Here is a 27955-nt window from a genome sequence, read left to right on the forward strand (position 1 = left end):
CATTGTTCATAAATAGTGGTTAACATGAGGAGCATCGTGGAATTTACACTTGTGATTGAAATAAATGAAATATTAATATAAATATGTGTAACTTAGACATTAATGTAACAATACAGTATTTGTGAAGTACGTGTAGTTCCCTACAGTAATGAGATGAGTACAATAATGCAACTTGGACATAGATTGAAATAATAGATAGAATAGATGAGAGAAGATGTTACTAAAATAATACAACTGGAGGTGTATCACAGATACTCACATGTGACAGTGAGAGTCTCTTCAGGAGAGTAGAGATCCTTATGGCCTTCTACAGCACAGGAGTATCTGCCTGCATCCTCACTGCTGACTGGGTTTAGGAACAGACTGTTAGATTGGGTGGTTACATGTCCATTCTTGTACCAGATGTAGGTGGGGTTGGGGTTGTCAGTCAGAGTACAGGTGGTGCTACAGGTCAGTATCACCTTCTGTCCCTCTGTCACAGTGGCAGGAGTCACCTTCACTTGAAGACCTAAATGAAAGAGGATTAAAACACTGAGTATATCACTAAGTAATCGTTTTCAGTATTGATAAGATGTGTCATGTAGTGTTACCTGTGACAGTCAGAGTTGTTCCAGGGAAGGTGGGCTCCCAGTTTGTCTGATCTGTTCTGAATCTAATCTTATACTCAGCTGAATCCTCCTCTCTCAGGTCTGTGATTCTCAGGGTGGAGTCACTCTGCATTTTTCCAAGGTACTCCACACGACCTCCATAACCCGGGCTCAGGATTTGAGGCGCCTCATGAAGTTTTCCTTTTATATACCAGTTTGTTTCAGAGACTGTATGACCACTGGGATATGTATAAGAGCAGGATATGTTCACTGATGACCCCTTCAAGGTACAGATCCTCTGATGGGTGTAAGTCACGTGGAAATAACTGTGACCCCCAACAGCTGAAACACAAGTACATTTATCAAACGGTGTACGTATTTAGAACTGTAAAATCAACAACCATTATTCTAAATGAAATAGTAGCCCTATTTGATGTCTGTTTCACTAAACATCAATACTGACCAATGATGTATCGGATGATTTTGACAGACTTTAAATAGTGTATTAGTCACACTCACACACTGCAGGAGAATTGATGCCTTTTACAGCACAGTAGAAACTGTCTTCAGTTTTGAAGTAGACTGAGTACGAGGGGGAGGAGGCCGCTTGTACAATCTTACTGTTCCTGTACCAGATGTAGGTGGGGTTACCAGTCAGAGTACAGGTGGTGCTACAGGTCAGTGTCGTTGACCACCATGTAGTGGTCACCTTCACCTGCAGGTCTGGAGTAGATAACAACATTAAACCCTCAATGACCTGTTGTCTAGTTCAAATGAGGCAGGAGCGGACGTTCTCAAATCATCAATTCAGACATTCCTATTATAACCATACTTTCATATTTATATTATTTAAATACAAATCAAGACAATTATCCTGAACCAATTAAAGAGATCAACACTATATATAATATCACTGTACCTGTAACAGACAGAGTGATTAAACAGGTCAACACTATATATAATATCACTGTACCTGTAACAGACAGAGTGATTAAACAGATCAACACTATATATAATATCACTGTACCTGTAACAGACAGAGTGATTAAACAGATCAACACTATATATAATATCACTGTACCTGTAACAGACAGTGTTTAAACAGATCAACACTATATATAATATCACTGTACCTGTAACAGACAGAGTGATTAAACAGGTCAACACTATATATAATATCACTGTACCTGTAACAGACAGAGTGATTAAACAGATCAACACTATATATAATATCACTGAACCTGTAACAGACAGAGTGATTAAACAGATCAACACTATATTTAATATTACTGTACCTGTAACAGACAGTGTGATTAAACAGATCAACACTATATATAATATCACTGTACCTGTAACAGACAGAGTGACTCCAGGATAGCCAGAATATTTCCCTCCTTCCTGATCTGTTATGAATCGGAACTTGTACTCAGCTGAGTAACTCAATCTCAGGTCTGTGATTTTCAGGGTGCAGTCTTTATTCTTATCGCTACGGTACGTCACATGACCTTTGTAGTCTGGGTCATCTCTCAGATTTACATAATTTTCCAAAGCATCAATTTTAGTGAACCAGAAGGTTGTTGTGACTTTATGACCTCTGGGATATGCGTAAGAGCAGGACAGATCCACTGTTGACCTCTTCAAGGAACAGATACTCTGAGTGGTGTAAGTCACACTCCAGCCATTCTGACCCAGTACCACTGAAACACAGTCACACAACACAATGGTATCAGAATTAGGACAAGATCTATTGGTTCACACTAACAGTAGGGTTTGTCTCCACTTTGTTGCTATAGTTGAGTGTGAATGGAAACCACAGAGAACTATTTAAGTGGAGATGCCTAACAGAACACACCAGAATAATATTATGAGTATTAACCTTTTAGAAATGTTTGTAGATTATTAAAAAGAACAACTAAAAGATAAGAATGAGACCATACCTGCTACAGACCAGAGAAAGACCACCAACACACTTCCTGCTGTTCTCAAGGCCATTGTTGCATCTCCCACCCTGCAGTCTTAGAAACATAAACAACAACTCACTCTATAGCTGGTGAATAACTCCACCTGATACATTGAAGGAGAAACTGTAAATGGGGTACAGGGCCTCATTACTGAAAATGAACCAGGCTCATATTGTGTTGCGCTATTTTGTGCTACAGATGTAGGATCTTAATTTGATCACTCTAGAAAATGTTCCTGCTTCTTGGAAATGCAAACTTGCAGTGTATTCAAGATTTAAAAAGGCCTCCAACTGTCAAAGATCCATCCAGTACAGCTGTTTATTCCGTGCACCAGTTCTGGAAGTCTACATCACCGGCTTTCTAGGCGTCACTGAACTGTCTAATTACGCACACCTGGTTTCCATTTCCCCTGATTAGTAATTTTATAAATCTGCCCTCTGTTCACTATTGTCTTGGTCAGTTGTTGTTCCCATGTCCGTTGGTCTTGTGAGTACCTGTGCTTTGTTGTTTCGGCTTTCGTGTATTGTGCACTTGTAGTACGCGTCTTAAAACCTCCTATTACGTATTCCTGCACCCGTCTCCTGTCATTTATACAACGTGACGCTAATGTTTGTAATATAAAATGTCAGACTTGATTTTACCTAATGAAAAGTGTCAACCACCACATTAATTATAATCCACAGAATTCACTTTTCCTGTTGATGCAAGATAATGTAAGATCCTACCTCTGTATATGGTTGTGTGTGTGAATACTCTATTGCAGTATGGATCAACATCTACAGATGTGCTGTAAACACATATTTCTACATTGGTTGTTCTGAAGCTGTTCTGAAGCTGTTCTATCTCAGAACCCTAAATATAAGTAGATAAATGCTCAACCCTCTATGGTCTGTCAAGCTGTACAGCAGCCTAAAGACTGACCACCAGGTTCAATGATAACTCCTATCCCCAGGCTGTGAGGATAAACATAAACTGACTCACACACACACTGGAAAAGACTTAAACCTCACTGGCCTACAGCCTAGAGACTCATGGTTAGGTGGTTCAATGGAGCCATCATTTGTCCAATAGGTAGAAATACAAGAAACAAGAGCGGGATGGAAATAGTTTTGAACCAATGTATTAATAAACTGAACTAAACTAAACACATGAAACCACAGTCCAGGCCAGGGTCCATATTCACAAAGTATCTAAGAGGCCATGAGTGCTGATCTAGGATCAGTTTAGCCTTTTAGATCATAATTATATGGACGGGGGCCCTGATCCTAGATCAGTGCTCCTTCTCTGATAAACTTTGGGCCCGATTCTGACCAGAGTTAAGCGCGAGTAAATGGAAAGTACAGTTGAAGTCAGAAGTTTACATACACCTTAGCCAAATACATTTAAACTCAGTAAAAACTCCCTGTCATAGCTCAGTTAGGATCACCACTTTATTTTAAGAATGTGAAATGTCAGAATAATAGTAGAGAGAATGATTTATTTCAGCTTTTATTTCTGTCATCACATTCCCAGTGGATCAGAAGTTTACATACACTCAATTAGTATTTGGTAGCATTGCCTTTAAATTGTTTAACTTGGGTCAAACGTTTCGGGTAGCCTTCCACAAGCTTCCCACAATAAATTGGGTGAATTTTTGCCCATTCCTCCTGACGACAGAGCTGGTGTAACTGAGTCAGGTTTGTAGGCCTCCTTGCTTGCACACGCTTTTTCAGGTCTGCCCACAAATGTTCTATAGGGTTGAGGTCAGGGCTTTGTGATGGCCACTCCAATACCTTGACTTTGTTGTCCTTGAGCCATTTTGCCACAACTTTGGAAGTATGCTTTGGGTCATTGCCCATTTGGAAGACCCATTTGCGATCAAGCTTTAACTTCCTGACTGATGTCTTGAGATGTTGCTTCAGTATATCCACATAATTTCTGTTCCTCATGATGCCATCTATTTTGTGAAGTGCACCAGTCCCTCCTGCAACAAAGCACCCCCACAACATGATGCTGCCACCCCCGTGCTTCACGGTTGGGATGGTGTTCTTTGGCTTGCAAGCCTCCCCCTTTTTCCTCTAAACATAACGATGGTCTTTATGGCGAAACAGTTCTATTTTTGTTTCATCAGACCAGAAGACATTTCTACAAAAAGTATGGTCTTTGTCCCCATGTGCAGTTGCAAACCGTAGTCTGGCTTTTTTATGGCGGTTTTGGAGCAGTGGCTTCTTCCTTGCTGAGCGGCCTTTCAGGTTATGTTGATAATGGACTCATTTTACTGTGAATATAGATACTTTTGCACCTGTTTCCTCCAGCATCTTCACAAGGTCCTTTGCTGTTGTTTTGGGATTGATTTGCACTTTTCGCACCAAAGTATGTTCATCTCTAGGAGACAGAACGCGTCTCCCTCCTGAGCGTAGGTGGGCTGTGTGGTCCCATGGTGTAGTCCCGTGTAGTTCAGTTGGTAGAGCATGGTGTTTGCAACGCCAGGGTTGTTGGTTCAATTCCCACGGGGGGACCAGTACGGAGAAAAAAATGCATGAAATGTATCCATTTACTACTGTAAGTCGCTCTGGATAAGAGGGTCTGCTAAATGACTAACATGTAAATGTGTTTATACTTGCGTACTATTGTCTGTACAGATGAATGTGGTAGTTTCAGGCGTTTGGAAATTGCTCCCAAGGATGAACCAGACTTGTGGAGGTCTACATTTTTTTTCTGAGGTCTTGGCTGATTTCTTTGGATTTTCCCATGATGTCAAGCATAGAGGCACTGAGGTTGAAGGTAGGCCTTGAAATACATCCACAGGTACACCTCCAATTGACTCAAATGATGTCAATTAGGCCTTTCAGAAGCTTCTAAAGCCATGACATAATTTTCTGGAATTTTCCAAGCTGTTTAAAGGCACAGTGTCAAAGTATCTAACAAAGGTGGCGCCCCTCCTCGGTCGGGCGGCGCTCGGCGGTCGTCGTCGCCGGCCTATTAGCCGCCACCGATCGTTGTTTCTGTGTCTTTTGGTTTTGTCTGTATCTCGCACCTGTTTTGTGTTTGTCATTAGTGGGGGGTTATTTAGTGTGTATTTTCAGTTGGGGTTCTCGTGCGGGATTGTTTATTGTCCACTCAGGACAGTTGCGATTGGAAAACTGTTATTGTCTATTATATTGCCGGGCTGCGCCCCGTGCGCTTTTTCTTTTCAGTTCGCTTATTTTGGGAAGGTGTTTTCCCCCGGGCGGACTTCGCCACGCGCCCTGTGCCCTACGGCTATTGCGTGTTGCTATTATTATTAAAACACAGTTGCTCCGGCCCTCTGTCTCCTGCTCCTGATTCCACATCTCCACTGGTCCTAGACAGCCGTGACAGAATCCCGCACCACAATGGAGTCAGCAGGAGCGGAAGCGCCGTCCATGGCTGAGCAGGTCTCCCAACACGCCAGCCTCCTCCACCGCCTAGGCTCGGCCATGGACCAGGTGTTGGCCCGGTTGGAGAACTGGGAGAGAGGTGCTTCCCCAGCTGGACCAGCTCCGGTCCCTCACCCTGCGCCCCTACACACACCCCCTGAAGCGGGCGCCGGTGGTATCCGGATTACTCCTCCCCGGGAGTTTGATGGGACGGCCGCTGGGTGCAAGGGGTACTTGCACCAATTGGAACTATACCTGGCGACCGTCCGCCCCCCCCGACGAAGAGAGGGTGAGCGTCCTCGTCTCCTGTCTCACGGGTCGAGCCCTGGAATGGGCCAATGCGGTCTGGGATGGCCCAGACTCGGCTCGGGGCGACTACCCTGAGTTCACCCGCCGCTTCCGGGCGGTTTTCGATCATCCCCGGAGGGCAGGGGCGGCGGGTGAGCGGCTATTCCATTTGAGACAGGAGACGAGGAGCGCTCAGGATTTCGCCCTAGAATTCCGGACTCTCGCCGCTGGATCGGGGTGGAACGAGCGGGCCTTGATAGACCACTATAGGTGTAGCCTTCGCGAGGACGTCCGCCGGGAGCTGGCCTGTAGGGACAACGCCTCCACCCTAGACCAACTGGTGGATTTGTCCATTAGACTGGACAACCTGCTGGCTTCCGGGGACGTTCCAGTCGGGGCCTGTTCGTTCCGCCTCCCAGTACCCCCGCTCCACAGCCCATGGAGATAGGGGGACTGCGTCGAGGAGGACCGGAGGGGGGGTCTCTCCTGCACCCGATGTGGACGCAGAGGACACACTGTGGACCGGTGCTGGAGTGGTCCCCCGGGAGTTCGGAGGGCAGGCAGAGCACTACTTCGACCCCCAGGTGAGTCCGCACCAGCCACACCCAGAGCCCCCTGTCGACCACATGTACACCTCTGTTTGTTTTCCAGATTTTTCCCCTCACTTCCAGTATAAGGCACTAGTTGATTCAGGTGCAGCTGGGAGTTTTATGGACCGTGGGTTAGCGAAGAGGTTAGGGATTCCCCTGGTTCAGCTGGACCACCCCTTCCCCGTGCACGCCCTAGATAGTCGACCGCTAGGGTCAGGCCAAGTAGGGGAGGTTACAGTGCCACTGGTTATGCAGACGTGGGGGGGTCATGAGGAGCGTATCAGCCTGTTCCTCATTGACTCCCCAGCGTTTCCGGTGGTACTGGGAATCCCCTGGCTAGCCACGCACAACCCTCAGATTTCGTGGAGACAGAGGGCTCTTACGGGGTGGTCGAGGGAGTGCTCAGGTAGGTGCGTAGGAGTTTCCATCGGTGCGACTACGGTGGAGAGTCCAGACCAAGTCTCCACCGTGCACATTCCCTCAGAGTATGCCGATTTGGCTATCGCCTTCAGTAAGACGAAGGCGACTCTATTACCCCCCCATCGACGAGGGGATTGTGCGATAAACCTCAAGGCCGACGCGGTTCTTCCTAGGAGTCACGTGTATCCTCTGTCTCAGGAGGAGACGGTGGCTATGGATACATACGTCACTGAGTCCTTGAGACAGGGATACATTCGGCCATCTAAGTCCCCCGTCTCCTCAAGCTTTTTTTTCGTGAAGAAGAAGGAGGGAGGTCTGCGCCCGTGCATTGACTATAGAGGTCTAAATGCTATCACAGTGGGTTTCAGTTACCCGCTACCTCTCATTGCTACGGCAGTGGAGTCATTTCACGGGGCGCGCTTCTTCACGAAATTAGATCTCAGGAGCGCATATAACCTGGTGCGTATCCGAGATGGAGACGAGTGGAAAACTGCATTTAGTACCACATCGGGCCATTATGAGTACCTCGTCATGCCGTATGGGTTAAAGAACGCTCCCGCTGTCTTCCAATCCTTTGTGGACGAGGTCCTTCGGGACATGCTCGGGCAGGGTGTGGTGGTGTACATCGATGACATCCCGATTTGCTCCGCCACACGCGGCGAGCATGTATCCCTGGTGCGTAAAGTGCTTGGGCGGCTGCTGGAGCATAACCTATACGTCAAGGCTGAGAAATGTGAGTTCTCCAAACGAGCCGTCTCATTTCTGGGATATCGCATTTCCACCTCGGGGGTGGAGGTGGAGTGTGACCGCGTGACGGCTGTGCGTAATTGGCCAACCCCAACCACTGTGAAGGAGGTGCAGCGGTTCTTGGGGTTCGCTAATTATTATCGGAGGTTTATCCGGGGTTTTGGCCAGGTGGCGGCTCCCATTACCTCACTAATGAACGGGGGGCCGGTGCGGCTACAATGGTCAGCAGAGGCGGACAGAGCCTTCCATCGTCTGAAGGTTCTGTTTACCAACGCATCCGTCCTGGCGCATCCGGACCCCTCCTTGCCATTCATAGTGGAGGTGGACGCGTCCGAGGCTGGGGTAGGAGCTGTGCTATCGCAGCGCTCGGGCGTTCCTCCGAAGCTCCGCCCATGTGCCTTCTTTTCTAAGAAGCTGAGCCCGGCGGAGCGCAACTATGATGTGGGGGACCGGGAGCTGTTAGCCGTGGTCAGGGCTTTGACGGTGTGGAGACATTGGCTTGAGGGGGCACGTCACCCTTTTCTCATCTGGACCGACCACCGTAACCTGGAGTATATTCGGGCAGCGAGGAGGCTTAATCCCCGTCAGGCAAGGTGGGCCATGTTTTTTACGAGGTTTCACTTTACCCTCTCGTACATTCCTAGTTCCCCGTACCGGAATGCTGACGCACTGTCGCGTCTCTACGACACCGAGGAGCGGACCATCGATCCTACTCCCATACTTCCAGCCTCCTGTCTGGTGGCACCGGTGGTATGGGAGGTGGATGCGGACATCGAGCGGGCGGGTCGGTCAGAACCCACTCCACCGCAGTGTCCCGTGGGCCTGAAATACGTTCCGCTTGGTGTTCGCGATCGCCTGATCCGATGGTCCCACACTCTACCCTCCTCGGGTCATCCTGGGGTGGAACGGACAGTGCGGGGCCTGAAGGGAAGGTACTGGTGGCCCACCTTGGCTGCGGATGTTCGGCGTTATGTCTCTTCCTGTTCGGTATGCGCTCAGTGCAAGGCTCCTAGGCACCTGCCTCGAGGGAAATTACAGCCCCTCCCCGTTCCACAGCGGCCTTGGTCTCACCTCTCGGTGGATTTCCTCACGGATCTCCCGCCGTCCCAGGGGAATACGGCGATCCTGGTCGTTGTGGACAGGTTCTCTAAGTCCTGCCGTCTGCTCCCTTTGCCCGGTCTTCCTACGGCCCTGCAGACCGCGGAGGCCCTGTTCACCCATGTCTTCCGGCACTATGGGGTGCCCGAGGACATCGTATCTGATCGGGGTCCCCAGTTCACGTCCAGGGTGTGGAGATCGTTTATGGAGAGGCTGGGGGTCTCGGTCAGCTTGACCTCGGGGTTCCACCCCGAGAGTAATGGGCAGGTAGAGCGCATTAACCAGGATGTGGGCAGGTTCCTGCGGTCGTATTGCCGGGACCGGCCAGGGGAGTGGGCGCAGTTCGTGCCATGGGCCGAGATGGGCCAGAACTCTCAGCGCCACTCCTCTACCAACCTGTCACCCTTCCAGGTGGTATTGGGGTATCAGCCGGTCCTGGTGCCATGGCAACAGAGCCAGACGGAGGCTCCTGCGGTGGAGGCATGGGTGAAGCGCTCTCAGGAGACCTGGAATGGTGTCCAGGAGTGCCTAAGGAGGGCTGGTGAACGACACAAGGAGAGCGCTGACCGCCACCGCAGTGACGCCCTCGTGTATAATCCGGGGGACAGAGTCTGGCTCTCGACCCGGAACCTGCCTCTCCGCCTGCCCTGCCGGAAGCTGGGTCCGCGGTTTGTGGGGCCGTTCAAAGTCCTGAGGAGGATAAACGAGGTGTGTTACAAGTTACAACTCCCTTCATATTACCGCATTAACCCCTCGTTTCATGTGTCTCTCCTCAGGCCGGTGGTAGCTGGTCCACTGCAGGACGATGAGGTGCTGGAGGTCCCCCCGCCCCCCCTGGACATCGGGGGGGCCCCGGCGTACACAGTCCGAGCCATCCTGGACTCCCGACGTCGGGTAGGGGGCCTGCAGTACCTCGTGGACTGGGAGGAGTACGGTCCGGAGGAGAGGTGCTGGGTTCCGGCGGCGGACATTCTAGATCCACCTATGCTACAAGAATTCCACCGTCGCCGTCCGGATTGGCCGGCGCCTCGCCCTCCGGGCCGTCCCCGAGGCCGGCGTCAGGGGAGGGGTACTGTCACAGTATCTAACGAAGGTGGCGCCCCTCCTCGGTCGGGCGGCGCTCGGCGGTCGTCGTCGCCGGCCTATTAGCTGCCACCGATCGTTGTTTCTGTGTCTTTCGGTTTTTTCTGTATCTCGCACCTGTTTTGTGTTTGTCATTAGTGGGGGGTTATTTAGTGTGTATTTTTAGTTGGGGTTCTCGTGCGGGATTGTTTATTGTCCACTCAGGACAGTTGCGATTGGAAAACTGTTATTGTCTATTATATTGCCGGGCTGCGCCCCGTGCGCTTTTTCTTTTCAGTGCGCTTATTTTGGGAAGGTGTTTTCCCCCGGGCGGACTTCGCCACGCGCCCTGTGCCCTACGGCTATTGCGTGTTGCTATTATTATTAAAACACAGTTGCTCCGGCCCTCTGTCTCCTGCTCCTGATTCCACATCTCCACTGGTCCTAGACAGCCGTGACACACAGTCAATTTAGTGTATGGAAACTTCTGACCCACTGGAATTGTGATACAGTGAATTATAAGTGAAATAATCTGTCTGTAAACAATTGTTGGAAAAATTACTTGTGTCATGCACAAAGTAGATGTCCTAACCGACTTGCCAAAACTATAGTTTGTAAACCAGAAATTTGCGGAGTGGTTGAAAAACGAGTTTTTATGACTCCAACCTAAGTGTATGTAAACTTCCGACTTCAACTGTAATTACTAATGGTCTGGAAAACCTTCTTGTCACGCCTACTCCCATTCCCCCTCCCTGGCACTCGAGGGCGCCAGGCTGCCCATCATTACACACAGCTATCACCATTGTTACCCCTATCAGCGCTTCATTGGACTCACCTGGACTCCATCACTTTATTGATTTCCTCCCTTATATCTGTCTGTTCCTCAGTTTGATCCCCGTGTCAGCATTGATGTTGTTTCTTTTCCCTTGTCCAGACGCTGTCCGTGTTTGTCTCATATCTGTTATTTATTAAATGTTCACTCCCTGTACTTTCTTCTCGTCTCCCGGCGTCTGTCCTCACACTTCTAGATATGACAGCAGGATAATAGAGATGTAAGGCCTGGTTTGGTGCCGATGATCTACAGTCCAGGTTCTGTGGTGGTTCTCTTCAGTCCAGGTTCAGTGGTCGTTCTATTCAGTCCAGGTTCAAAGGGGGCTCTCTTCAGTCCAGGTTCTATGGGGGCTCTTTTCAGTCCACGTTCTGCGGTGGCTCTCTTTAGTCCAGGTTCTGTGGTGGTTCTCTTCAGTCCAGATTCTGTGGTGGTTCTCTTCAGTCCAGGTTCTGTGGTGGTTCTCTTCAGTCCAGGTTCTGTGGTGGTTCTCTTCTGTCCAGGTTCTGCGGTGGTTCTCTTCAGTTCTCATAATGGGAGGGCTCAGCATCTATCTGAGGGGCTGTGTCACTGTGGGAGTCCCTCACATTCTGAAAGAAGACACACTGAATGAGCACTTTACATAATTATTATGGACACCCAGCCCACACACTTACTGCCAGGGTGTCATAGTCTGGTGACCTGGTCGAGAGAGAGAGAGAGAGAGAGAGAGAGAGAGAGAGAGAGAGAGAGAGAGAGAGAGAGAGAGAGAGAGAGAGAGAGAGAGAGAGAGAGAGAGAGAGAGAGAGAGAGAGAGAGAGAGAGAGAGAGAGAGAGAGAGAGAGAGAGAGAGAGAGAGAGAGAGAGAGAGAGAGAGAGAGAGAGAGAGAGAGAGAGAGAGAGAGAGAGAGAGAGAGAGAGAGAGAGAGAGAGAGAGAGAGAGAGAGAGAGAGAGAGAGAGAGAGAGAGAGATGAGTTGTTGGGGGGGGGGTCCTGTTGTAACTGATATAATCACCTGTGTGTCTGCTGTGGCATCTCTTCCTCCTGTGGATCTCCTGTAAAGAGGGACAGAGTGAGTTCTGCTCTCTACTGACCTCTAGTGGAGTTTGATATGTTACTAATACAGTTGAGTAGTTAACAAGACTGCTCCTTGCAATGAGATGCATTTGTTTGCTCCTCATAGTGGTGGGGAAAGTCCAATACAGTCTTGAGTCACAAGGACTCAGTGTGTAAGATTCCAGATGCTGAAACACCCTGCAGAGGTAAGTATCAGAGGCATCTTCTTGGCTCACTACCTCACAGCATGACCTACTATTAACCTGTTTAGAATAGGGGGCAGTATTTTCACGGCCGGATAAAATACGTACCCGATTTAATCTGGTTATTACTCCTGCCCAGAAACTAGAATATGCATATAATTAGTAGATGTGGATAGAAAACACCCTAAAGTTTGTAAAACTGGTTGAATGGTGTCTGTGAGTATAACAGAACTCATATGGCAGGCCAAAACCTGAGAAGATTCCATACAGGAAGTGACCTCTCTGACCATTTCTTGTCCTTCTATAGCCTCTTTATGGAAAATAGAGGATCTCTGCTGTAACGTGACACTTTCTGAGAGCCTATGGGAGCCTTAGAAGGCGCCAGAATGGGGAATGATGACTCTGCAGTCCCTGGGTGAAAAACAGTAGGGCTTTTGGAAAGTGGTCGCTCTGAGAACAATGACACGGGTGCGCGCGTGCATGTGAAGACTCCATTTTCTATTTTCAGTGTTTGAACGAAAACAAGGTCTCCCGGTCGGAATATTATCGCTATTTTACGAGAAAAATCGCATAAAAATTGATTTTAAACAGCGTTTGACATGCTTCGAAGTACGTAATGGAATATTTTGAAATTTTTGTCACGATACACGCCGGCGCGTCACCCTTCGGATAGTGTCTTGAACGCAAGAACAAAACGCAGCAATTTGGATATAACTATGGTTTATTTGGAACCAAAACAACATTGGGTGTTGAAGTAGAAGTCCTGGGAGTGCATTCTGACGAAGAACAGCAAAGGTAATCCAATTTTTCTTATAGTAAATCTGAGTTTGGTGAGTGCCAAACTTGGTGGGTGTCAAAATAGCTAGCCATGATGGCCGGGCTATCTACTCAGAATATTGCAAAATGTGCTTTCACCGAAAAGCTATTTTAAAATCTGACACCGCGATTGCATAAAGGAGTTCTGTATCTATAATTCTTAAAATAATTATGTTTTTTGTGAACGTTTATCGTGAGTAATTTAGTAAATTCATCGGAAGTGTTCGGTGGGTATGCTAGTTCTGAACGTCACATGCTAATGTAAAAAGCTGGTTTTTGATATAAATATGAACTTGATAGAACAAAACATGCATGTATTGTATAAAATAATGTCCTAGGAGTGTCATCTGATGAAGATCATCAAAGGTTAGTGCTGCATTTAGCTGTGGTTTTGGTTTTTGTGACATTATATACTAGCTTGAAAAATGGGTGTGTGATTATTTCTGGCTGGGTACTCTCCTGACATAATCTAATGTTTTACTTTCGTTGTAAAGGCTTTTTGAAATCGGACAATGTGGTTAGATAAAGGAGAGTCTTGTCTTTAAAATGGTGGAAAATAGTCACATGTTTGAATAATGGAAGTTTTGGGATTTTTGAGGAGTTTGTAATTCGATCCACGCCCTATCATTGGATATTGGCGAGGCGTTCCGCTAACGGAACATCTAGATGTAAGAGGTTTTAAGCAAGCCATTATTCAGTGGGGGAAAAAAATATTTGATCCCCTGCTGATTTTGTACGTTTGCCCACTTACAAAGAAATTATCAGTCTATAATTTTAATAGTAGGTTTATTTGAACAGTGAGAGACAGAATAACAACAAAAAATCCAGAAAAATGCATGTCAAAAATGTTATAAAATGATTTACATTTTAATGGGGGAAATAAGTATTTGACCCCTCTGCAAAACATGACTTAGCCTGTTAGGGCTGGGGGGCAGTATTGACACGGCTGGATAAAAAACGTACCCGATTTAATCTGGTTACTACTCCTGCCCAGTAACTACAATATGCATATAATTATTGGCTTTGGATAGAAAACACTCCAAAGTTTCTAAAACTGTTTGAATGGTGTCTGTGAGTATAAAATAACTCAAATGGCAGGTCAAAACCTGAGAAGATTCTGTACAGGAAGTACCCTGTCTGACCATTTCTTGGCCTTCTTTGCCATCTCTATCCATTACAAAGGATCTCTGCTGTTACGTGACACTTCCTACGGCTGCCATGGGCTCTCAGAAGGCGGCAAAAAGCTGAATCGTGGCTTTGCAGGCTCTGGCTGAAAAAAGTAGCGCATTTGGGTAGTGGCTGGTTACAGTACTGTGAGACTCAGGCTCGTGCCCGCGTCGACCGAATGCTTTGTTTTCTTTCCTCTGTTTAGGTAAACGGAGATTCCCGGTCGGAATATTATCGCTTTTTTACGAGAAAAATGGCATAAAAATGGATTTTAAACAGCGGTTGACATGCTTCGAAGTACGGTAATGGAATATTTAGAATTTTTATGTCACGAATTGCGCCATGCTCGTTACCCTGATTTACCATTTCGGATAGTGTCTGGAACGCACGAGCAAAACGCCGCTATTTGGATATAACGATGGATTATTTTGGACCAAACCAACATTTGTTATTGAAGTAGCAGTCCTGGGAGTGCATTCTGACGAAGACAACAAAGGTAATCAAACTTTTGTAATAGTAAATCTGACTTTGGTCAGGGCTAAACTTGGTGGGTGTCTAAATGGCTAGCCGTGATGGCTGGGCTATCTACTGAGAATATTGCAAAATGTGCTTTCACCGAAAAGCTATTTTAAAATCGGACACCTCGATTGCACAAAGGAGTTCTGTATCTATAATTCTTAAAATAATTGTTATGTTTTTTGTGAACGTTTATCGTGAGTAATTTAGTAAATTGTTAGTAAATTCCCCGGAAGTTTGCGGGGGTATGCTAGTTCTGAACGTCACATGCTAATGTAAAAAGCTGGTTTTTGATATAAATATGAACTTGATTGAACAAAACATGCATGTATTGTATAACATAATGTCCTAGGATTGTCATCTGATGAAGATCATCAAAGGTTAGTGCTGCATTTAGCTGTCTTCTGGGTTTTTGTGACATTATATGCTAGCTTGAAAAATGGGTGTCTGATTATTTCTGGCTGGGTACTCTGCTGACATAATCTAATGTTTTGCTTTCGTTGTAAAGCCTTTTTGAAATCGGACAGTGTGGTTAGATTAACGAGAGTCTTGTCTTTAAAATGCTGTAAAATAGTCATATGTTTGAGAAATTGAAGTAATAGCATTTCTAAGATATTTGAAAATCGCGCTGATTCAACTGGCTTTTGCGTAGGTGGGACGAATTCGTCCCGCCTAGCCCAGAGAGGTTAGTACTTGGTGGCAAAACCCTTGTTGGCAATCCCAGAGGTCAGACGTTTCTTGTAGTTGGCCACCAGGTTTGCACACATCTTAGGAGGGATTTTGTCCCACTCCTTGTTGCAGATCTTCTCCAAGTCATTAAGGTTTCGAGGCTAACATTTGGCAACTCGAACCTTCAGCTCCCTCCACAGATTTTCTATGGGATTAAGGTCTGGAGACTGGCTAGGCCACTCCAGGACCTTAATGTGCTTCTTCTTGAGCTACTCCTTTGTTGCCTTGGCCGGGTGTGTTTTGGATCATTGACATGCTGGAATACCCATCCATGACCCATTTTCAATGCCCTGGCTGAGGGAAGGAGGTTCTCACCCAAGATTTGACGGTACATGGCCCCGTCTATCGTCCTTCACTCTGTCTCTCACTCTGTCAGCCTTAAAGTTAGACTATACCTTTAATCCTTCACTCTGTCTCACTCTGTCAGCCTTAAAGTTAGACTATACCTTCAATCCTTCACTCTGTGTCTCACTCTGTCAGAAAATGGACAAGAACAATGACGGAGTGGTCACCATTGAAGAGTTCCTGGAGTCCTGTCAAAAGGTAGGTTTGTGTGTGAGCGTGTGTTCGTCAGTGTGATATTTCAGCATATCAGATATGATTATGTATGACATGATTTGGTTGACATCTAAATCATCACAATTTGAAGTAACTGTCCAGTGTTTCCAGATTCCTATGAAATATGACCTATAATTACCTACAATATAAGTGAAATAGTTTTCCTTCCAAAAAACTATAATTAAGTATGTTAAACAGCTTTCCTGTGTTGGAATGGTGTGGGCGTACCCCAACAACAGAATGGTGTGGGCGTACCCCAACAACAGAATGGTGTGGGCGTACCCCAACAACAGAATGGTGTGGGCGTACCCCAACGACAGAATGGTGTGGGCGTACCCCAACGACAGAATGCTGTGGGCGTACCCCAACGACAGAATGCTGTGGGCGTACCCCAACGACAGAATGGTGTGGGCGTACCCCAACAACAGAATGCTGTGGGTGTATACTGGTCATAAAAAAATATGAATGTACTGTAGACCGCTGATTGGGAAGCTCATTCTCCTCTAGACCGCTGATTGGCCAGTGTTTTTCTCTCGAATTCATGCTTTGGTTACAAATATGAGTATAGGACAAGTCAACAGCTTTATTTGGGTATGAGATAACAGAATATGAACTTTTAAAAGTGAGATTGTCACCAGACAGTTACATTAAGAACCTGCTTCTGCTTCTCCTAAGTTAGTTCGGACACTGGCTCGCAGTTGGTGTTCGATGGGGTTGAGATCAGGTCTCTGTGCAGGCCAGTCAAGTTCTTCCACATCGATCTCGACAAACCATTTCTGTATGGACCTCACTTTGTGCACAGGGGAATTGTCATGCTGAAACAGGAAAGGGCCTTCCCCAAACTGTTGGAAGCACAGAATTATCTAGAATGTCATTGTATGCTGTAGCGTAAAGATTTCCCTTCACTGGAATGAATGGGCCTAGCCCGAACCATGAAAAACAGCCCCAGACCATTATTTAGAGTTGGCACTATGAAGTGGGGCAGGTAGCGTTCTCCTGGCATCCGCCAAACCCAGATTCATCCGTGGGCCTGTCAGATGGTGAAGAGTGATTCATTACTCAAGAGAATGCGTTTCCACTGCTCCAGAGTCCAATGGCGGCGAGCTTTACACCACTCCAGCTGACGCTTGGCATTGCGCATGGGGATCTTAGGCTGCTCGGCCATTGAAACCCACTTCATGAAGCTCCCGAAGAACAGTTATTGTGCTGAGTGTGGCAACCGAGGACAGCTCTCAGCGGCCCCGTTCTGTGAGCTTGTGTGGCCTACCACTTCGCGGCTGAGCCGTTGTTGCTCGTAGTCGTTTACAATTCACAATAACAGCACTTACAGTTGACGGGCAGTCACTGAGCTCTTAATTAAGGCCATTCTACTGCCAATGTTTGCTATGGAGATTGCATGGCTGTGTATTCAATTTTATACACCCGTCAGCAACCGGTGTGGCTGAAATAGCCAAATCCACTAATTTGAAGGGATGTCCACATACTTTTGTATATATAGTGTATAAGGTTTTGGTTTAAATTATTGTGTTCAGGTCTTCTTGTTTCTGGGTTTGTTGTGTTCAGGTCTTCTTGTTTCTGGGTTTGTTGCGTTCAGGTCTTCTTGGTTCTGGGTTTGTTGCGTTCAGGTCTTCTTGGTTCTGGGTTTGTTGCGTTCAGGTCTTCTTGGTTCTGGGTTTGTTGCGTTCAGGTCTTCTTGGTTCTGGGTTTGTTGCGTTCAGGTCTTCTTGGTTCTGGGTTTGTTGTGTTCAGGTGTTCTTGGTTCTGGGTTGTGTGTTCAGGTCTTCTTGTTTCTGGGTTTGTTGTGTTCAGGTCTTCTTGGTTCTGGGTTTGTTGCGTTCAGGTCTTCTTGGTTCTGGGTTTGTTGTGTTCAGGTCTTCTTGGTTCTGGGTTTGTTGCGTTCAGGTGTTCTTGGTTCTGGGTTTGTTGTGTTCAGGTCTTCTTGTTTCTGGGTTTGTTGTGTTCAGGTCTTCTTGGTTCTGGGTTTGTAATGTTCAGCTCTTCTTGGTTCTGGGTTTGTTGACTGTACTGTAGAGAACAGAGGGGTCCTCCTCAGATGCTTGTGCTGCTGTGGGTCTGAGGAGAGAGAAACAGAAATGAAACAAAGAGTGGCACCCCAAATGCACCCTTTATAGTGCACTACCTTTGACCAGGGCCTATAGGGCTCACTAAATAGGAAATAGGGTGCCATTTAGAACACAGCCATAAAGTCATCATCAAATCCCTCCCTCATTATAGACATGTCATAGTAATTGTATTGAGATGTCCATTGTTGGGTTGGTAGTTTTAAGAAATGACATCACTAGTGGTCACTTGGGGTCAACTGTTTTGCATATTGATGACATCTCCTACAATAAGCAGCAGCATATGAATGACCTTATTGCAGAATATGCTCACAGGGTGGCAGCACTGGGGAAGTTGAATTTCAGAGCAGAGTACTGGACATCCTCATCCTGTTTCTGGGTTTGAGGCAGTTGGACGGTGGAGTACAGAGGCACTTCCTGGTTTTTGGAGTGAGAGAAGTGGACGCTGGCGTAGTGAATGTCATCCTGGTTGTCTGTGGGGTTGTCCGTAGGACTCTTTACCACGCTTGAGACGTTGTCATACACTGGACCAGAGTCTCCCTGATGGGACGAGTGGGCAGACAACATGAGGAAGGAAATGTTCCACAAAGAATACACAGTCATCTTCTGATTCCAACAGACTCACCTGTCCATCGTCTGCTGTGTGTCTTGTGTCAGAGGGGGATTTGGAGGCCTTCTTCCTGTTTTGCACATTAATTAATGATGTTAACAACAAATCAGACTGCTACATTTAAGTAATGAACATAAAAATATGCATTTTCACTCACCTGAAACACATGAGTCCAGAGAGACAGAGGATGAGAACCAGAACAACAACTATGATTCCTACAGCTGCAGTCAGAACTGTTTGTTTCACTATAATAAAATATGGATGATGAGTACATGGTATGATATAATAAACTAAAAATAAACTTAAATACAGGACATTAATACAATACTTGTTAAGGGATCTTATAACCCAATGTATAGTTATAAACTAAGGTTTAATAAGACAAAGTATAGTGATTAAGATTAGATTGAAACATGTAGTTTTGTATTGAAGATGTAACTTTACCTGCTACAATGATCATCAGAGCTGTAGAGTTCATAGATCCTCTTCCATTCTGGGCCTCACAGTAGTATTCTCCTCTGTCCTCAGAGGTGATGTTAGTGATGCTGTAACTCTGTCCTGATGATTTTGGTGAGGTTACATTCTTCTTGTACCAGGTGTATTTGTCCACAGGTGGGTTGGCATCACTGCTGCAGGTCAGAGTCACTGAACTGCCCTCCACTATTTCACCAGAGGGACTGACTGACACGGAGGTGTTCTTTGGTTCATCTGGTGGACAATATGTAACAACATTGTTTTAAATTGTGTTTTACTTGTTATTGAAATATGAATTTAAATGTGATCCTCTGATTAAAAGATGAGGTTAGATGTACTAACACTGAACGTCCACAGACACAGAAGAAGAGATGAGACGTCCATATTTATTCTCAGCCTCACAGTAGTATTCTCCACTGTCCTCAGAGCTGATGGTGGTGAAATTGTATGTCTTTTCAGATCCTGTCAGTGAAGCTCCATTCTTCTTGTACCAGGTGTATTTGTCCACAGGTGGGTTGGCATCACTGCTGCAGGTCAGAGTCAATGAACTGCCCTCCACTATTTCACCAGAGGGACTGACTGACACTGAGGTGCTCTTTGGCTTATCTGATGTTAAGGATAATTTATCAGAGGGTTATGACAGTAGTATATTTACAAAGTAAACGTCAAAAATAAATTAGAATTTGTCAGATGATTATAATGGTCATGATATGTCAAAAATCTGTGAAGCCAGACTATTAAAAATAGAATCCACTAACACAAAACATTAACAGGAACACATGTGATACTGAGCTGTACTTTACTCACATCTCACATTGATGTTGATATATTCAGGCCTCCCTGTCTTAATCCCATTCCAGGCCTCACAGCAGTACTCTCCAGTGTCAGACGACTGGATTTGATTGAAGACAAGATGTGGTCCTGTAATACTCTGATAGCCACCGCCATTCTTCTTGTACCACCAGGTGTAACTCTGGACAGGTGGGTTGGCATCACTGCTGCAGGTCAGAGTCACTGAACTGCCCTCCACTATTCCACCAGAGGGACTGACTGACACTGAGGTGCTCTTTGGGCCGTCTGGTAAAGGAGAATTTGTCAGAAGGATATGACAGTAGTATATTTATGACCGTAGTATATTTACAAATGTCATGTGGCAAACCTCTTCAAAGTTAGGAGCGTTTGTCACAAATTAAGTGGGAAACTGTCACCAAAGTCAGCCCAGAATGAAAGTTCTTTCGAACATGACAGTACCTGTGTGTTTGTTTCGCTGTCCTGGTCCACCCAGGCCGCAGGTAAGGTCAAGGATAGCAGGGTTCGGTACACAAATCTGGTTCTCGGTAGGTCTAGGTCTAAACGCCAACAGGTAAGTCCAAAACAGTCTAGCTCGTACAAGGTAAATCCAGCCAATGTAGATTGTCTCTTTCTCTATGGTTCATAGATCCTTCCCGCCCTCTCTCTCTCTTCCTGGTTTTTCTTGACCTTTTATCTGTGGGTCGGCTCCACCTTCTGAGGGTTCCCCTTGCTTCTGGGAATTGTAGTTTTGGCAGTCGGCCATTTTGTGATCTGTAGTTCTGATCGGGGTGGCCATTTTAGTGATCGGGCAGAGCCCGTTTATTAGTTCTGCCCTCACATATCTGCCATTTATCACTTGACCCCCTTCTTTGCCACACATCTCCCCCCCTAGATCCGACCCCCTAGGTCGGGCTACCGCAGCAAAATATGCGTGCATGCGGGATAACCCATCCACATTTCCCATTTCCTTTCCTGCTCTGTGTTTCAAGTCAAAGTGAAACGGTTGGAGACTCAAAAACCACCGCATCACCCGAGCGTTCTTCTCTTTAGCCCTATGCATCCAGGTGAGTGGTGCATGGTCACTGATGAGGGTGAAGTGGCGCCCCAGCAGGTAGTATTTCAGGCTTTCCAGAGCCCACTTTACTGCCAGCGCCTCTTTCTCAACAACTGAGTAGTTGGTTTCCCGTGGTTCCAGCTTCCTGCTTAAAAACAGGATGGGGTGTTCCACCCCTTCTACCTCTTGGGACAGCACTGCTCCCAAGCCGACCTCTGAAGCATCCGTCTGAACCACAAACTCTCTCTCAAAGTCTGGTACCACCAGCACTGGATTACAGCAGAGGGCCTCCTGTAATGTCCTAAATGCTTTGGTGGCCCTTTCATCCCACTTGACCATGTTTGGCCCTCTGGCTCTAGTCATGTCGGTGAGTGGGGCGGCCACTGTGGCATAACTTGGGATGAACTTCCGGTAGTACCCGGTCAGCCCTAGGAAGGCTCGAACCTGCTTCTTATTTACTGGTTTCGGCCATTCTCTAATTGCCTCCACCTTCTTACGTTGGGGTTTGATTAATCCTCTTCCCACTGTGTATCCCAGATACTCCGTTTCCTCTAACCCCACATAACACTTGGCAGGGTTCGCCGTGAGCCCTGCCTTTCTAAGGGCGTCTAACACCGCCTGTGCCCGGAGTAAGTGGGATTCCCAATCTGGGCTGTAGATCCCCACGTCATCTAAATAAGTTGCGGCGTATGTTTGGTGCGGTTTTAGGACCTTGTCCATGAGCCGTTGAAAGGTGGCTGGGGCCCCGTGTAGGCCGAATGGCATGACGGTGTATTGAAACAAACCGTCAGGGGTTGCAAAGGCTGTCTTTTCTTTGGCCCTGGGGGTCAGAGGAATTTGCCAGTACCCTTTTGTCAGGTCCAGGGTCGTAATGTACCGAGCTTTACCAATTTTCTCCAGTACTTCATATGGTCCTTTCCATGTGGCTAGTAGTTTGCACTCTACCGTGGGGATCAGCACTAACACCTTATCTCCCGGTTGAAATTCCCTCAGGGTAGCCTGCCGGTTATAAGTGTGCCGCTGGTGCTCTTGTGCTTGTCTCATGTGCTCTCTGACGATGGGCATGACTGTGGCTATCCTGTTTTGCATTGCCGTGCTCTATGACACTAGTATACGGGGTGGATTGGTGTTCCCAGGTTTCCCGGGCGATGTCTAAGATTCCCCGGGGGTGCCTCCCATATACCAGCTTCTGGGTAGCGAGTGGCATAATCTAGAATGACCAGAATGTATTGGTGCCCTCTGGCAGATTTGGGTAGTGGGCCCACTATGTCCATTGCTATCCTCTCAAATGGCGTTTCGATTATGGGGAGTGGCACTAACGGGCTTCTAAACGCTGGTCGGGGAGCTGTTACCTGGAACTCCGGGCACTCTCCACAATGCCGAGCCACTTCAGCCTGAATTCCTGGCCAGTAAAACCTCCTTACAATCCGGTCTCGGGTTTTATCGATACCAAGGTGTCCACCCAGAATGTGCCCATGAGCTAGATCCAGTACTGTCTTCCTGTACCGGGTGGGGACCAACAACTGTTCCACCACATCAACCCCTATTTTTGAGACTCTGTACACCAAACCATTTTTCATGATGAAGTGGGGAAAACTATTAGGCATCATCCTATCATTTATGGGATTACCATCTACGACCTGCACGTCTGCTCTGGCTTGCTGCAGGGTTGGATCCTGGTGTTGGGCCGTCCCAAAATTAGTCATGGACCCTGCCAGATCTGCTGGTTCTAGATAGTCATCCTCTGGATTCAGATCGACCCCAGCCCCACTAGTACTGGGCTGTTCATTATCAACGAGGTTTTCCACTTCATCCTCATCCTCCCCTACTAGTACCTGTGAGGTTGGCCCCTGGGAGACCTCTTTTCTTGGCCTTGGTTGAAGGCCCCATGCTTCTTCCTGCTTGGTCAGGGTTGTTGGCTTCTCAAATATGCCATTCTTTTGGCCTAACTTCGCAAAGTTAGGAAAGTATCTACCCAATGTTACATCATATGGCATCTTTGGGACCACGCCGACCTCATAATCCAGCAGACCGTCCTCTGTTTGTATGCTCACTAAGGCTGTGGGGTACAGACGGGTATCCCCATGAATGCACGTAACACTGATATCCTGACTTGTATCCAGTTTATGCGTCGGCACTAGGTTTGCAACGACCAGGGTTAGCATACTGCCGGAATCCAGTAGTGCTTCAACCTCTTTCCCTTCAACCTTCACCCTGCACATATGTTTGTTTCTTGATCTTTCAAGTACAGTGGTTCCCACGGGACATGCATACCATATCTCATCTTTTCCACCGAGGTTACATTGCAATGGCTCTTCTTTAATAGGGCAGTAGACTGCAATATGTCCTGGTCGATTACAATTGTAACAGATAATAGGGTTTCGGGGGGGAGACCTCCTCGACCCCCAGTCCCGGTTTCCGTTTTTTCCCTTAGTGTCTCGGCCCGATTCTGATTCTTTCCTCATGGCCCCACGCTGCTCTCCTCCCCCTCCACCTGTTGGGACAGTCTTACCCTGTCCGCTGGTTCGCCCAGGCCTGGGGAATGGGAATCTTTCCTCCTGCGCCTGCTCAGCTGTTCCTGCCGTACAATACCGTTCAACCAGGCCCGCGAGATGGTCGGCGGAAAGTACATCGTTCTGGCCAACCCATCGTCACACTTCTTGGGGTAGACCTCGCTGAAACTGGTTGAGTACGATGGTCTCGACGACCTCGGCGGACGAACGGGTCTCCGGTCGCAACCATTTCCGTGCCAGGTGAATCAAGTCGAACATCTGTGTTCGGGGGGGTTGTCCCGGTCTGTAGGACCACTGGTGGAAGCGGTGTGCCCTCACGGTATCGGTCACTCCCAGTCTAGTCAGAATCTCTCCCTTTAGTTTATCGTAATCCTGTGCATCCTTCAACTCCAGGTCGAAATATGCTTTTTGAGCATCCCCTGCCAGGTATGGTGCCAGAAGCCCTGCCCATTCTTCTTTCGGCCACTTCTCCCTCTCTGCCGTCCTTTCGAAGGTGGTAAGATATGCTTCCACATCATCCTGCGCTGTCATTTTTTGAAGAAAATGATTGGCCCACCTTTGGGTATTTGCAGCTGGTAACTGAGCCCCAATTTGGTCCGCTAGCCCCTTTAGGCCTTCGCTTAACTCCCGGGTGTTTCTCTCTTGCTCTTCTCTGAGCAGCTGGTTGGTGCGGTGCTGGACCTGTAACGTGTCCTGATACATTCGCATTGCATCCTGATGAGCTATTTGTTGAGCTCTAGTTGCCTCTTGTTGGGCGGCCGCCGCTTGTAACAGGGCCTGTATGGCTCCCTCCATACTCATTTTCCTGAAAAAACTGTCCTAACCAAACAAAGCCACAAAAAAAACCTGACTCCCTTTTGGAGTGCTAACTAAACTTTTTAAAATATTTTTAAAAATTTTTCTACCTAACCAGCGGTATGGTTAATCCAGTGCCCACATTCTCCACCACGTGTGGCAAACCTCTTCAAAGTTAGGAGCGTTTGTCACAAATTAAGTGGGAAACTGTCACCAAAGTCAGCCCAGAATGAAAGTTATTTCGAACATGACAGTACCTGTGTGTTTGTTTCGCTGTCCTGGTCCACCCAGGCCGCAGGTAAGGTCAAGGATAGCAGGGTTCGGTACACAAATCTGGTTCTCGGTAGGTCTAGGTCTAAACGCCAACAGGTAAGTCCAAAACAGTCTAGCTCGTACACGGTAAATCCAGCCAATGTAGATTGTCTCTTTCTCTATGGTTCATAGATCCTTCCCGCCCTCTCTCTCTCTTCCTGGTTTTTCTTGACCTTTTATCTGTGGGTCGGCTCCACCTTCTGAGGGTTCCCCTTGCTTCTGGGAATTTTGTGATCTGTAGTTCTGATCGGGGTGGCCATTTTAGTGATCGGGCAGAGCCCGTTTATTAGTTCTGCCCTCACATATCTGCCATTTATCACTTGACCCCCTTCTTTGCCACAGTCATGTCAAAAATATATTCTCTGTTAAGTCAGAGAACTATCTAAAACTCTAACTTACACAAAATGTTAACAAATACACATTTGGAAATGTTATGCTTTAGGACTAATTCATTTAATTACAATTATTTTGCTACCTTAGCATTCAAACACTGAGCTGTACTTTACTCACACTTCACATCCATGTTCATGATCCTAGACCAGTCTGTCCCCATCTCATTCTGGGCCTCACAGTAGTACTCTCCAGTGTCAGATGACTGGATTTGATTGAAGACATGCTGTGGTCCTGTCATACTCTGATAGCCACCTCCATTCTTCTTGTACCAGGTGTATTTGTCCACAGGTGGGTTGGCATCACTGCTGCAGGTCAGAGACACTGAACTGCCCTCCACTATTTCACCAGAGGGACTGACTGACACTGAGGTCTTCTTTGGTTTGTCTGATGTAAAAGATTAATGTCCCAAAGCCTTAATGTCACAATACTTTCATAATAATTATAATAATTTACAGTAATATAGACAATGAGTAAAAAAGGCTTTTTGTTCTGTAATGATTGATAAAGTAAGATGCATGATACTTGCTAAGTAGTATACTGTACTGATAAGGGCGCAAGGTGAGACACAGATGCAGACACAGGAGGCAGATGGTCAGAGTCCAAGATGTTTATTAACAATCCAGAAAGGGTAGGTAAGAGAATTTTTGTGGACAGGCAAAAGGTCAAAACCAGTTCAAAGTTCCAGAGGTACAGAATGGCAAGCAGGCTCGAGGTCAGGGCAGGCAGAATGGTCAGGCAGGCGGGAATGGAGTCCAGAAAAACAGGCAAAGGTCAAAACCGGGAGGACTAGTAAAGGAGAATAGAAAAGCAGGAGCACGGGAAAAACACGCTGGTTGACTTGAATATACAAGACAAACTGGCACAGAGAGACAGGAAACACAGGGATAAATACACTGGGGAAAATAAGCGACACCTGGAGGGGGTGGAGACAATCACAAGGACAGATGAAACAGATCAGGGCGTGACAGTACTATTGTACTGTACTCACACACTGCAGGAGATCTGAGATCCTCGTGGCCTTTTACAGCACAGGAGTAACTGTCTGCATCATTAAAGTAGTCTGAGTACAGGCTGGAAGTGTCCTCCTTTACTTTGTGTCCGTTCTTGTACCAGATGTAGGTGGGGTTGTCAGTCAGAGTACAGGTGGTGCTACAGGTAATTGTCACCAAAGTTGTAGAAGTTACCTTCACCTGCAGAGCTGGAGTAGATCACATCATTAAACCCTGAATCACCTGTTGTCTAGTTTAATCACATGATGCAAGACATTCTCAAACACATTTCATTCTTAAATCTGTTTCATATATACAAATCTAATTTCTAGACCTAAATGGACAGTAGATTTTAAATAAACAGAATAGCTGTGTAAAGCATGTTACTGTACCTGTAACAGACAGAGTGATTAAACAGATCAACACTATATATAATATCACTGTACCTGTAACAGACAGAGTGATTAAACAGATCAACACTATATATAATATCACTGTACCTGTAAGACAGTGATTAAACAGATCAACACTATATATAATATCACTGTACCTGTAACAGACAGAGTGATTAAACAGATCAACACTATATATAATATCACTGTACCTGTAACAGACAGAGTGATTAAACAGATCAACACTATATATAATATCACTGTACCTGTGACAGACAGAGAGACTCCAGGATCACCAGTATATAGAATGTTACTGTACCTGTGACAGACAGAGTGACTCCAGGATCACCAGTATATAGAATGTTACTGTACCTGTTACAGACAGAGAGACTCCAGGATCACCAGTATATAGAATGTTACTGTACCTGTTACAGACAGAGAGACTCCAGGATCACCAGTATATAGAATGTTACTGTACCTGTGACAGACAGAGTGACTCCAGGATCACCAGTATATAGAATGTCACTGTACCTGTTACAGACAGAGTGACTCCAGGATCACCAGTATATAGAATGTTACTGTACCTGTTACAGACAGAGTGACTCCAGGATCACCAGTATATAGAATGTTACTGTACCTGTGACAGACAGAGTGACTCCAGGATCACCAGTATATAGAATGTCACTGTACCTGTTACAGACAGAGTGACTCCAGGATCACCAGTATATAGAATGTTACTGTACCTGTTACAGACAGAGTGACTCCAGGATCACCAGTATATAGAATGTTGCTGTACCAGTGACAGACAGAGTGACTCCAGGATCACTAGTATATAGAATGTTACTGTACCTGTGACAGACAGAGAGACTCCAGGATCACCAGAATATAGAATGTTACTGTACCTGTGACAGACAGAGTGACTCCAGGATCACCAGTATATAGAATGTTACTGTACCTGTGACAGACAGAGTGACTCCAGGATCACCAGTATATAGAATGTTACTGTACCTGTTACAGACAGAGTGACTCCAGGATCACCAGTATATAGAATGTCACTGTACCTGTAACAGACAGAGAGACTCCAGGATCACCAGTATATAGAATGTTACTGTACCTGTTACAGACAGAGTGACTCCAGGATCACCAGTATATAGAATGTTACTGTACCTGTTACAGACAGAGAGACTCCAGGATCACCAGTATATAGAATGTTACTGTACCTGTGACAGACAGAGTGACTCCAGGATCACCAGTATATAGAATGTTACTGTACCTGTGACAGACAGAGAGACTCCAGGATCACCAGTATATAGAATGTTACTGTACCTGTGACAGACAGAGTGACTCCAGGATCACCAGTATATTTCCCTCCAGTCTGATCTGTTATAAATCTGAACTTGTACGTAGCTGAGTCTCTCTCTCTCAGGTCTGTGATTCTCAGGGTGTGTCCATTCTTCTTATCACTATGGTAAGTCACACGACCTTTGTAGTCATCACTCAGACTCAAAGGATTCCCCTTTTAGTGAACCAGTAGGTTGATGTGACTGTACCACTGGGATATCTGATA

At 46.5% G+C, this 27955-nt stretch overlaps 2 protein-coding genes across 2 annotated transcripts in view; both read right to left on the bottom strand.

Moving 5' to 3' along the window:
- Positions 1–259: 259 nt before the first annotated feature.
- LOC106598988 (uncharacterized) overlaps positions 260–27955 on the bottom strand; it is a gene marked incomplete at its 3' end in the record, with an annotated part of 32163 nt that continues 4467 nt past the window's right edge. The window contains exons 2-6 of the mRNA XM_045712568.1: positions 2525–2602; positions 1937–2284; positions 1107–1310; positions 591–929; positions 260–508 (exon numbers count right to left, since the gene is read on the bottom strand). Of these exons, the coding sequence (XP_045568524.1) occupies positions 260–508; positions 591–929; positions 1107–1310; positions 1937–2284; positions 2525–2579 (1195 nt within the window). The remainder of the gene's footprint in view (positions 509–590; positions 930–1106; positions 1311–1936; positions 2285–2524; positions 2603–27955) is intronic.
- Positions 17870–27902, bottom strand: LOC123733170 (B-cell receptor CD22). Its single transcript, XM_045712566.1, has 10 exons — positions 27715–27902; positions 25996–26205; positions 25125–25391; positions 19956–20225; positions 19491–19754; positions 19119–19382; positions 18832–18919; positions 18690–18744; positions 18378–18604; positions 17870–18056 (listed from the first exon to the last, which is right to left on the bottom strand). Exons 3-10 carry the CDS (start codon positions 25243–25245, stop codon positions 17975–17977), a joined length of 1371 nt encoding a protein of 456 aa, XP_045568522.1. The 5' UTR covers positions 25246–25391; positions 25996–26205; positions 27715–27902; the 3' UTR covers positions 17870–17974.

Source organism: Salmo salar, unplaced genomic scaffold (assembly GCF_905237065.1).
Source record: "Salmo salar unplaced genomic scaffold, Ssal_v3.1, whole genome shotgun sequence".
Classification (NCBI taxonomy): Eukaryota; Metazoa; Chordata; class Actinopteri; order Salmoniformes; family Salmonidae; genus Salmo; species Salmo salar.

What these genes read in the sequence shown, in the direction of transcription:
- LOC123733170 (XM_045712566.1), bottom strand. Translation starts at nt 25,245, where the DNA reads ATGACAGGACCACAGCATGTCTTCAATCAAATCCAGTCATCTGACACT. An exon ending in TCTGGACTCATGTGTTTCAG is followed by an intron (nt 18,745 to 18,831) that starts GTGAGTGAAAAT and finishes TGTGCAAAACAG; the next exon opens with GAAGAAGGCCTCCAAATCCC. An exon ending in ACACAGCAGACGATGGACAG is followed by an intron (nt 18,605 to 18,689) that starts GTGAGTCTGTTG and finishes TCGTCCCATCAG; the next exon opens with GGAGACTCTGGTCCAGTGTA.